The sequence below is a fragment of the Squalius cephalus genome (genome assembly GCF_949319135.1).
Source record: "Squalius cephalus genome assembly, chromosome: 23".
NCBI lineage: Eukaryota > Metazoa > Chordata > Actinopteri > Cypriniformes > Leuciscidae > Squalius > Squalius cephalus.
The window spans coordinates 5,359,971-5,373,745 of record NC_137144.1 but is presented as its reverse complement, the minus strand read 5'-3'; the positions used below and the strand labels follow the sequence as shown (position 1 = coordinate 5,373,745).

Here is a 13,775-nt window from a genome sequence, read left to right as displayed (position 1 = left end):
CTCTAAAAGCGCATCTGCTTAACAGCGGAGATGGAGATATGTTTTTTAGCCGACACTTAGAAAACAATAGTTTATTAATAAACAATTAAAATGCCTCGCTGTATTTCAGACACATTTATTATCTTTATTCTATAACTCACCTTTCTGTGGGCTGTGGTTCCAGAGACACAGGCTATATTCAGCACTGTGGGAAAAATATCAATTCCAGGTTCTAATTTGGCCTTAGAAAACCAGTAAAATCGACATGTTTTCCATATTAATTTGTGAATATTTTAAATGTTTAATAAAGGGGCAAAAAGTCATAAACAAAAATCTGAAAATTCGTCGATATTTACTTTTTTTGCGCAGCAGTTGCATTGCAATTTTTCTCAAGATTTGCCAGGTTTAGCCTCAGTTATATAATAATAGCCTCAATAAATGTAAACTGTAGAGATGCAACCTGGTCATTAAAATTATTTCAAATGGGATTTTCTTTTCAGTATTTATTTTTTTTCTTTTTCTCCCCCGCCCCTTTGGCGGCCCTCAGTTCAATGTTGGGTTCCTAAATTGGCCCTCACCTATCAAAACTTTGAGAACCCCTGGTCTAGCCTATATCAGCCTATAGAAATGATCTCTCCTTTGATAGCCTATATGCCAGTAATTTCATGCTGTCATGATCATTGCTCACTAAAAGTGGCACTGACTTATCTGCAGGGTAAATTAATAAATATAAGAGTAGGCTATCTAAATTTCAAACAGTAATTTATCAGCAACATATTTCGTGATATTGCCTAGCCCTAAAACTGCTCAATATTAGCCTAAAGCTTACAATATGATTTTTTGTAAAGCTGCTTTGAGACGATGTGAATTGAGCGCTATGCGAATACATTTTGACAGTAACTTCATCTAACTTGATTCGTAAATTCAGCAAAATATTATCCAATTGATCATTAGGCTACTGAAATCGGAAATCCCCATGGTTATCATCACTTAATATTTCTGTAGTATGGCCAAACAGCGTCGTAGTCGTAGATCATTCATAAACTCATACCATAGACTCGTACATAAATGAATGCGCATGCTCATGCCTCAAACGGATACGCCAATTAGATTGCTGTATTATAAACCAATAAAATCGGGTGTGGGCGGAGCGACACGTGTCGCCCCGCCTAAAAGTGTCGCCCCGCCCCATCGTCCAGACTGCACTCTGGGGTTACTCGACCGATCGGCGGCTGACTTAAAGCAGTGCATGCCGGTTAGAAATTTTGTCCGACTTGATACAGCGCCGACACCACGTGACTGTGACGTATGCCATCAAAGTACCGCGAGAGCGATTCGAGAGTAGCTGGAGAACTCAGCCAGCGCAGCTTCTCAAGAGCGGCTGCACTGGGCTGCACGAGGGCTGATGACGACACAGCTGTTCCATGATTGGCCGGATTCACTGCATGACAACGATCACGTGTGTTTCGTGTTTATTCGAACACCTTTAGTTTCTCTAATGGTGCGTTCACACCGGACGCGTGTAGCGCGTCAGGCGCGAGTGATTTCAATGTTAAGTCAATGCAAAAATTCCTGCGGCGCGAATGAGGCGTTTAGCGCGGCGCGGTAGACGCGAATTCGCCTCATTCACGCGAATGACGCGAATTGAGCGTCTGGCGCGTTAAGCGCGTTACGCGCGAATGATTTTATTAGTGCTATTTGTGCATTCACGCGTTTGACGCGAATTCGCGTCTGCCGCCCGAGTTGAAAAATCTGAACTTCTGCGTCAATTCGCGCCGCGTTAACCAATCAGGAGCCTGCTTGCATGCTGCTGTCACGTGGTGAAGTGACAGTTTATAATGTTATTTTATGTTTGGCCTCAATAAATTATTTTGTAATAGGCCTATGACTAAAATGCACAATAAAGCAAATAAAAACATAAAACTCGATTTCAATATCTGAGAGATACTCATTTTGTATTGAATGCTATTTATTCCATATCTATTCTAGATTATATGAAACATTATTAATCTAATGTAAAGACAACAAACACAATTTAGTGTATAAAAAAATAATAATCACAGGACAGGTTTCACTTTTGAAGGCTTCAGCTCCATTTATTATCAAAACAAAAATAAATCACAGATTAGGTGCGGCGAGGGTGAACCTCGCGCCGGGCTGTACAGCGCGGGCTCGTCAGGCAGCGACCACTCGAGGCCGAGGCTTATACGGCCTACGCTGTCCTCGTCAGCGTCCTCACCGTTAGGTCCACCAAACCTACCTCCTGGAGCAAATTGTGAAACTCCTGAAACCCTCCGGAGGGTTTGGTGGACCCGAGTACAGCGACGATGTCCCCTACGCAGCTGTTTCTGCTCTCCGAGCGGTGATTCTCTCGATTAATGCTAATGCTAATGCTCGATAAACATCTAAAAAAAGATGGCCGCCAACAGGTTTCGAAACTTTTGCTTCTGACGCGCGTGACGCGCGTAAATTTCGCTTCAAACTTTTGATTTTACGCGCGTCAATTTCGCTCTTGACACGCGAATGCACACAAAGTGGTCAAGCGTATAACTAGATGCGGCAGGCGCGAATTTGACGCGCTGTTCGCGTCCGATGTGAACGCACAGTAAAGCTCTCAAATCAGTTTTTTTATAACAGTAAACACTCTTTTCATGTCGTTGCGATGTTATATTGTGTCATGTTTATCAAATTAAAACTGATTAAAAAACGTAGACTCCACTTCATTGATAGTAGCTTATGTTGAACTTTATTCTTGTTCAAACAGACGCTGTATGAAGCAGTACATAAAGTATTGAATGAAAATGTCTCTGAAACATCAGTGTATTATTTGGCAAATATTGCATTTATTTCACTTCAGCTGTGGTAAAGTATGCAAACACCACGTGAGCGGTCACCACGGGAACCAGAAAGTGTCCGACTTCATGTCTCCGTTTGCAGCTCCTCCCCGCCTGCACGCGGCTGCTCTCGCCGATCGGGTGCATCCAGCCGCAGCCGATGTCGAACACACCTTTTCTGAAGAACGGGTTTGAAGCCGTTTATGGGGGGTATGGGCGGCGCCATCTTGGAAAATCTCGGGAAATCCTAACCCCACCCACCTTCTGGCCAATCCATATATGGGTAAAAGGGCGGGCTTTGTGTGAGACTGGAACGATGTCATTTTCGCGTGAAGAAAGCAACATAAACAACAATGGATGACATACAGCAGATCTTGTTCTTGCTTCTCGGCGTATTTGTCACAAGAAGCCAAGCGCCGACATTAGGCGTTTCTCGATAGCAAGTACGCAAAGTTCGGACTTAATTGCCAAGTGGACGAGGGTGCGAGTCCGGTTATTCTGCAAATGGAACAGCGCGCGTCACTCAGCTCGCTCTGCTACTCCGGTTATCTCTGTATATTTTAGGCAACAATAAAACGAAATATGTTATAAAACACCACACTGCCTCTTGTCGTTTTAATTTAAAGAAATCTTAAACATTATAGCCACACAAATGTGGTTCAGGCAACGCGTATTGATTATATTCACTGCATATAACATTAGCCTATTTATAACAAAACGAAATATAAAACACAACCCTGCCTCTTTTCGATTTATATAATATAAAAATATTAAACATTTTAATATGGTCCAGGCAATATGTGCATTTGTACTAAACAACAGATGTTGCAGTAAACAACTTTACAGATCATCTTTGTTGTATTAAAATGTAAAATGACAAAACTCAACCCAGTCTCTTTTTGTTAAATTTCAGTTTTATCAATATTAGCCATTATAAAAGTATAAGTAAAAGGTACAAGAAGCTATACAAATAAAGCAAACAATTCAGTCAAACATACAAAGTCAGCGCTCTAGTCTAACCATGCAACGGTAAAGTTAAATAGCTTATAAAGTTATGAAATTTCACTTAACTTAGCCCTCAGCCAAAACAATTGGGAACAAATGATAGATTCACGAGACCAAATATCGCCCGTTAGATATACACAAGACGAATTATATCTCATGTTTAACCACTACAGAGACGCCAGAGTCAGCGGCAAACGTCAGAACGACTAGCCGAGGAAAGGCTGTTCCCGGGGTACATGAGCGCCGAGCGCCCGGTGATAGCCTGCATCTCACAACCTGGATCAAATTTTCATAAATCTTTATAAATAAACCACAGATCTGAGCTTTAAACAACTACATTCTCGCCTGAAAAACTCTTAAAACTACATTTCATGATACAGAAACAGTAGTATTATATTTCAACTGTAAATTAAAAAATGGCGCTTCTTATGTTGTCATTCTCCTTGGCGCAGCCTATGCTCGTTATCAGCTGTCAATCAAGCTGTCAATCAAAGTGTCAAATTTCGTTCAACCTCCCCTCCACTAGTTGGCAGACATGTCATACTTCATCCCCGACTCAAAAAAAAGGCATGCTTCTATACAAAATCTTCGAGCTAGAGCGCATTGAATCAGTGCGAACAAAAGCGGAGCTAGTGTGCGAGTGAGCCATTTTATCAGAGCAATATTGTCAACGTCAGCGAGTATTTGCATTAAATTATTATTATTATTATTATCTAATGGCATCAATAAAGCTTACCCGCAATGAAGTGTTGGGTCTTCTATTCGCGGACCCTGATTCTGAAGGGGAATAACGTTATCTGCCTTCAGAAAATGACGGTGATTCTGAAAGTGAAAGTATAGCCCTACACCAAGCACAAACGGTGAATCCTTTGCCCAATATAACGTTAGATGGTCCTTTTCCCAATGTCAGTGGTGGGAACAATGTTTCCCGGGGTCGGAGTGTTCATCGCGAAGTTAGCAGGCGTGTTAGTGTTGTGGGGAACGAGGCGGCCGCGGGAGATGTTTACCGCGCTAGCCATGGTGACCGTGTGCCTCTCCGCAATCGTGGCGACAGTATTGTGGTGGAGGCTTTGTCTAATGCCACTGGGTATGTTAGACGAGGTCGAAGTATTCATAGGACAGTTAAGGGGCAACGTGGAGGCAGGGTGGGGAGTCGCAATGACAATGACAGTAGTCCGAGCTGTGCACACTCGGCGCGCGCGAGGCAGATCTGGCCGCGCCCGCGCTGCTGCTCGTAGCAGGAACAGAGGCGATGTGACACGGGGCAGAGGGGCTATTATGCATAGTCTATCGCAAGACCACACCATGAAACACTACAAGAAATGTCACCTGGATGAATAGGGAGTCATTATCTCTACAGCAAAAGCCCTGCAACAATTGTTTTTGTCTGCCATTTATTACACTGTTGATTTACTATCTATTTCCCTGACCATTTAGTAGTGTACAATATGTGTTCTTTTTTGTGTGTTCATGTCCTTGTGATGTGTGCGTCTTTGTCAGCTAAAAAAAACAAAAAAACAACCAAATAAACATAAACAAAAAACATAAAAATTCTATAATCCAAGATGGCCGCCACCATATGACGTCATAATATGCAAATTAGATGGGAAAATGTAATCCCTACATAAACTTTGTGTCATAGATCGCACCTCTGTGGCTCTCTCCATTCATCAAAGAACACCTTCACCGGAGTATTGAACTTCATTTCCCATAAACCCCGTACCTAGGGCTAATCACCCGCACAGGTGTTCCCAATTCTCTTCTCCATATAAACTGCCTTCTGACTTTCACACATTGCAAAGTCTTGTTCTGCCACGGCTAACATTTCCAAGCATTTACTCTCTGTTATTGATTCTCCGTGTATTGACCTGTGACTGTTCATCGACCACCGTTTCCTTGCCTGCTGCCTGTCACCGTTTACTCTGATTCCTGCCGCCTGCCTCGACTTCTGCCTGGTATTGTTTGTTCTTGGATTCCCTCCGTTATTGTCTATGCTGTACTCTGACCACTGCCTGTTGTGACTATCCTTTAATAAATACTGCAAATGGATCCGAACGTCTCTGACTCTGCATCACACTTTGGGTCATCCTTAATATTTCTCTAATTTACAGAAAGTCTCTATCTTTTATCACTTTTAAGATATAGCCTTTTGAAATTAAGATGTCAAAATCGAACGTTTTAGGAAAAAACCTCTGGCGCCTAAAGGGTTCTTTCTAAAGAAAACTTCTCGGCCTGAAACAACATACTTTGGACATTGTTGTGCTTAAATGGATATACTTTTGTTGTCAAAACTGATTGAACCATTGAGTTGTTTTGTTGTTTGCCTGGTTGGAGTGAGATTTTGAGGACATCAATGACAAGAGCTTTTAAGGATCCAAATATTCATTTTTTATTTTGCCTTAATAATACAAATTAATTTTTTATTAGAAACGGACCGTAGCCTATTAACTTTGCTTTGAATTGAAAGAGAAATGTTCTCAGCTTGACTTTTCTGTCTCTGTCTTTCCCTGTTTTTATCTTTATGAACCCTCTCTCTGGTCTGTGGAAACATGCTGACTTTGGAGAAATGTGGAGAGGGGAGAAGCTGTTCTTGTTCAGAAGCTGTTCAGCTTTTGTATGCTTTGTGTGTGTGTGTGTGTGTGTGTGTGTGTGTGTGTTTGTTTCTTGGATACCAGCCTTCTCCTTATGGACTTGTGTTACTCTTTGTCTTGCTTTCTATATGATGTAATAATGTAGATTCTCACTGGACAGTTGCTTGAATAAAAGCTAACATGCTGGATATGTTTTGTGAACAGAGATAGGCTGCATGTTTATGACTCTTTCTGTGGATTCGTGTCATTCTTGAGTGAAAGAGAGACTGAGAATGAGGCACAGAAAATTACCAGCCACTCAGATTTCTTAATGACTAGTTTATTAAAGACACAACTCATTTATTTTTGTACGGTCTACACACTATGTGGCAAAAAGGTGCAGTAAAGGCCTCCATGTTATAGTATATAAAAAGTGTTGTAGGTCATTCAGTATAAGCTTGCTGGTCCACAGATGTAAAGCAGAATGATCATTTAAAACAGGGGGAGGCAAGTTTGGTCCTGGAGAGCCACTGTCCTGCAGAGTTTAACTCAAACACTCCTGAACAAGCTAATCAGTGTCTTCAGGACAACTCTGCAGAACAGCTGTTCTCTAGGACCAAACTTGCCTACTCCTGGATTAAAATTAATAAATTAAAGAAAAGAAAAAGCAAAGGCACAATCTGAATGCAAACAGGTCAGAGGGAGAAAGTTCTGTAAGAAAACACATGCAGCCCCTGAATACAGTCACATATTACTGACATTTATTGTTCTTGAAGAGCCTAAATGTAAAGAAGTCCTGTTACCGTTTCTTGCGTAAACTTTATTCATGACAGTGTGGTGATTCTTGATCACCAAGCAAGATATATATATATATATATATATATGATTGACTCTGGTTAAGTGTGTACATTAGATTCTGGCCTCCAAATGCAGCAAGTGGAGTGAGGCTGTCATCATAAGAAAATATTATTATTATTATCATCATTATTAGCAGATATTATAAGAACTTCTAGTTAATAATTTTAAATGAAGTAACGTTAAACCCACAAGCAGCAGTTGGGTAACAGGATAGTACAAGTCTGAAGAACGCTACTCCAAAACCTAAACTGTACTTGAAACTTTTCTGCTTTTGAGTACAAGACTCGCAAAAATGGAATGGGCACCCCAAAAAAATATGTTTAGCACTTAAAATAAAGAAAGGAAAAAAATACAAGAATATAAGCTCTTCGTTTGAGAAGATGGGTGGCTCTTAAAAGAGCCTTTGGGGTAGTTGAAGTCAGGCGCGACTCACTTTGAGCTGGTATATTTGGTGACGGCCTTTGTGCCCTCGGACACGGCGTGTTTGGCCAGCTCTCCGGGCAGCAGCAGACGCACGGCGGTCTGGATCTCTCTAGAAGTGATGGTGGAGCGCTTGTTGTAGTGCGCGAGGCGAGACGACTCACCGGCGATGCGCTCGAAGATGTCGTTGACGAAGGAGTTCATGATGCCCATCGCCTTAGAGGAGATGCCGGTGTCAGGATGAACCTGCTTCAGGACTTTGTACACATAGATAGCATAGCTCTCCTTCCTAGACTTTCTGCGCTTCTTTCCTCCCTTACCGGCGGTCTTGGTGACGGCCTTCTTTGAGCCCTTCTTGGGCGCGGACTTTGCGGGTTCAGGCATGATGATACGAGATCAGAAGACTGACAAAGTTATGTTTCCTTTTGTGTGATGCAGAGGTATTTATTCACTGCCCTATGCTAATTTTCAAAGGGATACGGGATTTCTCTGATTGTCTGTTTCCATAGGCCAAACCCATAAACTCGTACTTCATTGGACAACTCAAAGCATCACGAGGGCCAATCACAGGAGGTTAAATAATAGTCCCGCCCACTGCTGCATGAACGACACCCTCCCTCAAGTTTCCTTTCCCGCTCTTTTATTCAATATTTTTTGAGAAAATAAGCGGTTCTTCTAATATTGTGCATCATCATGTAATTTTTAAACCCCTTAAAACCTATTGAGAGAGTTTGGGAGAAAAGAAACGAATAATGGTCAGACACCCTTTAAAAACAGTGTATCCTCATGAAACTATTGTTAAATTGTTTAAATGACAGAAAAAGCTAATGCAAGTTCATTGCTCCGTTTGTGTTCAATATAACATTTTCGTCTTGATCTTCACTTCTCTTAACTGTGGTAGACTACTATGTTGATCTAATTGCTAGTTTGAATTGTCAGTTTCCAAAACAAGAATATTCGTTAAATTATTATTTACCACAAAAACGAATGTTTACATTTTTATATGTGATGTTATTAAAAAAAAAAATATATATATATATAGTCTCGGACTATAATAATAATATAATTCTATTTAATTCTATGGTTGATATAGTCAAAACATTGCCTTTTTATGTGGCAGAGTGTGTGGCTCTTAAAAGAGCCGTTGGGTTTGTGTGGTTTCTCCTGGTTTCAGGCCTTTATCCGCCGAAGCCGTACAGGGTGCGTCCCTGTCTCTTCAGCGCGTACACAACATCCATGGCGGTGACGGTCTTTCTCTTGGCGTGCTCGGTGTAGGTGACGGCATCGCGGATCACGTTCTCCAGGAACACCTTCAACACTCCGCGGGTCTCCTCGTAGATCAGACCGGAGATGCGCTTGACGCCGCCGCGGCGAGCCAGACGATGAATGGCGGGTTTGGTGATTCCCTGGATGTTATCGCGCAAAACGATACTCGGTTACTCACGTAACCTCGGTTCTCTCTAGAGAGGGAACGAGTATTGCGTAAGGAACTTACGCTACGGGAAAAGTCATCTTTTCTCGAGATACTGAAGCCAAAAAATTATCCTTAATTTTTCATAATTTGTCAACGCAGTGCAGCAGGCAGCACAGCAGAGCTAGAGCGGGCAATACTGCGTGCTCATTGGCTGCCGCGCGGCAACTGCTTAAGCCTACCAGTGAGCCCCGCGTGACGTCACGCCCAATCAGGGTGCGCGCGCACTCGCGCGTCACAACCCGCCAGAAGGGGCGGCGTCAGAGCGTATAAAAACAGGGCTCGGAGGCTTAATTCTCTGGTTTCTGTCGAATGAAGCGACATGAGCTCGAGGCGCAAGCACGGCAGGGAACGCAATACTCGTTCCCTCTCTAGAGAGAACCGAGGTTACGTGAGTAACCGAGTATCGTTCTCTTACGAGAGGTTCTCTCGTATTGCGTAAGGAACTTACGCTACGGGAACCCTTTGTCAACGCCGTGCGCGCCATGCATCCACACACAACTCCAGGGGGAGGGGACCCGGGGAGTGAAGAGTGGGGAGAGAGGTGGCCAGCAATGCGGGCCAACACATGTACATAAGCACCCGTAGGGAGAAACAGAGCGGCGCAGCCGGTCTGTATATAAAAGCTTTCCCTGAAAGTGCGGCTCGACCAGAAGAGTCAAATCTAATATCCAGCCTGCGAAGAGCAGGGCATGAACATGATTTTAGACTGCAAGAAGTTTAGCCTGCAGGGCGGGAACTTCCAGGTTATAAAACCTAACAAATGTAGACGGGGAGGCCCAGCCTGCTGCCGTACAAATGTCATAAATGGAAATCCCACTGGACCATGCCCACGATGAGGCAACGCCTCTGGTGGAATGAGCCCGTATGCCCAGAGGGCACTGCAGGTCTTTGGACGCGTATGCTGTCGCAATAGCGTCCACTATCCATCTGGATAGCGTCTGTTTCGAGGCGGCGAGACCCTTGGTGTGCCCACCAAACGAAACAAAGAGCTGCTCTGAGAGCCTGAAGGCTGCAGAGCACGTAATATAAAGCCTTAACGCCCTGACAGGGCAAAGGAGGTTATTATCGACCTCGCTGGCTGCCGGCGGCAGGGCTGAGAGGGAGATAACCTGTGCTCTGAAAGGAGTACCCAACACTTTAGGGACATAGCCATGTCTAGGTTTGAGAATGACTAACGAGTCGTTAGGTCCAAACTCGAGACACGACGCGCTAACTGATAGCGCATGCAAGTCACCCACACGTTTTACTGAGGCGAGGGCCAGCAGAAAAACGGTTTTGAAAGTGAGGTATTAGAGACCCACAGAGTCTAACGGCTCGAAGGGAAAAGCTTTAAGGGCCTCCAGGACCAAAGACAGATCCCATATCAGAACCGAAGGTGGCCGCGGAGGGTTCAGCCTCCTGGCGCCTCGCAGGAAACGGGTAATGAGTTTGTTTCTTCCTAGTGCGCGGCCGCGCGCCGAGTCGGCGAACGCAGCAATCGCCGCAACATACACCTTGAGCGTGGAGGGGGACCTGCCCGCGTCCAAGAGCTCTTGGAGGAAGTTCAGAACCTGTGGAACCCCACAGGACTGAGAGTTCAAACTCTTCCCTGCACACCATTTGTTAAACACTGACCATTTAGACGCATAGAGCCGCCTCGTCGAGGGGGCTCTGGACTGCGAGGTCATGTTAACTACCCCTTCTGGCAGATCAGCGAATATTCGTTGATTACCCACGCATGCAGAGACCAGCGCTCTGGATGGGGATGCAGAATTGACCCTCGGGCTTGAGAGAGACGGTCTCTCCTCGCCGGAATCGGCCACGGGGCTGTGTCTGACAGGCTCACCAGCTCCGGGAACCAGGGTTGGTTCTCCCAGTGCGGGGCTATGAGGAGCACTGCGCAGCGCGTTTCCCTGATCTTTGCTAATACCTGAGGCAGCATTGAGATCGGGGGGAAAGCGTACAACGGGACACTGGGCCAAACTTGGGCCAGCGCATCCTTGCTCTTCGAAAAGAACCTTTTGCACTGAGCGTTCTCGCTTGTGGCAAAAAGGTCCAATTTCGCTTCGCCGAAGCGGCACCACAACGTCTGTACCGTCTGGCTGTGTAACGCCCATTCCCCTGGGGTAACATTGTCCCTGGACAGTTTGTCCGGGTCGTCGTTCAGGTGCCCGGGCACGTGCGCGGCTCTCAGCGAGCGCAGCGAGCCCTGAGCCCAGACCAAAAGGCGTTCTGTTAGAGCGCGCAGGGCTCTGGATCTGAGTCCGCCCTGGCGGTTCACGTAGGACACCACTGACATGTTGTCTGAGCGAACTAGCACGTGGTGTCCCCGCAAGTATGGGAGAAAATGCTTCAAAGCCTTCTCGACCGCTAACATCTCCAGACAGTTTATATGGAGGTTCCGCTCTGGGCCCGACCAGGGGCCGCAGATTGGTCTGCCCCCGTAAAGCGCTCCCCAACCCATGTTGGACGCGTCTGTCGAGACCACTTTGCGGTGTGAGATGACTCCCATTGTCACTCCCTGTCGGTACCATTCGGGCGCTAGCCAGGGCTGCAGGGCTGAGACACAGACCTGAGTCACGCTGACTTGAGCGCTGCCCGAAACCCACGCTCCGCGGGGTATTTTCGATTTCAGCCAGCATTGAAGCGGGCGCATTCGAAGTAAACCCAGCTGTAGGACCGCTGCGGCTGATGCCATATGGCCTAACAGCTTCTGGAAACGTTTCAGAGGGAGGTATCTGCCCTTTTGGAAGGATGCGGCGAGGTGTCGAACACAGCGCGCGCGCTGTTCTGACAGCCTGGCCGTCATCGCCACCGAGTCCAGTTCTATTCCTAGGAAGGAAGTTGACTGACCCCCAGTCAACCAATCTTATCCCCAATAAGTGAGCTCTTGGCCCAGTTCACCGAAAGACCCAGGCTTTCCAGATGACTGAGAAGCGCTATCTTGTGAGAGATGAGTTCCTCTTTTGACTGCGCTAGAATGAGCCAATCGTCCAGATAGTTCAGAATTCGCATGCCCTGTTTTCTCAGGGGAGCGAGAGCTGAATCCATGCACTTCGTAAATGTACGGGGTGCTAGGGACAGGCCGAACAGAAGGACGGTATATTGATACACCTGGCCGTCGAAGGCGAATCTCAAGAATGGCCTGTGACGGGGTATAATCTGGATTTGAAAATACGCGTCTTTCAGATCGAGAGATATGAACCAGTCCCTCGGGCGAATTAGCGCGAGGATCTGCCTGGTCGTAAGCATTTTGAACGGCCGTCTCATGAGAGCCCTGTTCAAATGTCTCAGATCTAATATGGGTCTGAGCCCACCGTCCTTCTTGGGCACGAGGAAATAACGGCTGTAAAAGCCCGCCTCGGTCAGAGAAGGAGGAACTCTCTCTATCGCCTTTTTTCGTAGCAGCTTCGCTATTTCTGCATGAAGCAGATGGGCTGCTTCTGCGTTCACTTTCGTTTCGGTCCGGGCTTGAAAGCGCGGAGGCCGACGACTGAACTGTAGCGAATAGCCCTGTATTACCGTGTCCAGCACCCATGTCGACACACCCGGAATAGCTTTCCATGCATTCGCACTCATAGCTAGGGGTCGAATGGCCTCTGAGTCCTGCCCGCTGCATAGCGCGGGACGAGGGACCTGCAGTGGCGGGCGCGCGGTGCGCGCTGAGACAGTGCTGCGAGACGGGGACTCGCTGATAGCAGTGACCGGCCGGATTGCGCTGAGAGAGCGCGCGTGAGTGTTTATAGCAGAGTGTGAACGCAGGGGAGCGGGCACAGGACTCTTTATTAAAACACGGCCGGTGGCAGTGGCGATATCTGAACCCTGAACGTGTGAGACAGAGCGAACAGCGTGTGGTTGTGAGCACTCGTGAGCGGGCACCTTTCCTACACTTAACACTCGAGCGGCAAGTGCGCGCTTTATGTGAGTGTGCTCTGTGGGATACACAGGGGGAATTGTGCTTGTGTGTAGAATTGAACACTGGGTCGTGGGCATATTTACTACACTCAAACACCGTCGGCGTGAGCCGAATAACCAGAATTAACACTCTTTTCCAGATTTTCTGGGCCGCTGTACGAACAGCGTTTGTGTGCAGGCGAGCGAGTTGTATAACTGACTCATTGGCTGCAATACACACACTTTCTGCGTGTGAGAAGCTGGCCGCGAGCTTGGATCAGCGAACAGCATAAAAAATTTTGCTGCCAGAGCCGGGATCGAACACGGGTCTCTGGTGTGAAAGCCTGTTATTCTGCCACTGAGCCACAGGGGAAGAGTGCATAGGCTATCGGTTCGCTCGAGCATAAGAGAGTGCGGGTCATGTTTTTCGTCGGCGATAGCGTGCAGACGTGCGTGTATTATAACAGGCTCGTTGCTGCAACATTAACATTTTCAGCCGCCTAAACTCAGAGGGGGCTGAGAAACGTATGGGAATTGGAGAATGGCCCGGCCTCAGCGGGGCTACAAACATCTCCCTCCTCATTCCGCCGGTGAGTGAGGCACGCGGGGTGCTGAGCATTACTCGTGACCGTCCGCTCTGACATCCCTGAGAACGGCGCAGTTTGCGCGGGAAGCGGGGCGAGTAGCCGGAGCGTCGTCATGTTTTGCAGGCGAGCGTGTAAGGTAACAGGCTCGTTTACTGCAATATTAATATTTCCAGCC

The 13,775-nt window shown here is 46.3% G+C and overlaps 2 protein-coding genes across 2 annotated transcripts in view; both read right to left on the bottom strand.

Moving 5' to 3' along the window:
* Nucleotides 1-13,775, bottom strand: part of LOC307151410 (histone H4) — an 80,401-nt gene that overhangs the window by 26,049 nt on the left and 40,577 nt on the right. The window lies entirely within an intron of this gene.
* LOC307151407 (histone H2B) lies at nucleotides 7,676-8,100 on the bottom strand (the record flags this gene model as incomplete). Its single annotated transcript, XM_079859410.1, has 1 exon — nucleotides 7,676-8,100. The coding sequence occupies exon 1, from the start codon at nucleotides 8,048-8,050 to the stop codon at nucleotides 7,676-7,678; it is 375 nt and encodes a 124-aa protein (XP_079715536.1). The 5' UTR covers nucleotides 8,051-8,100.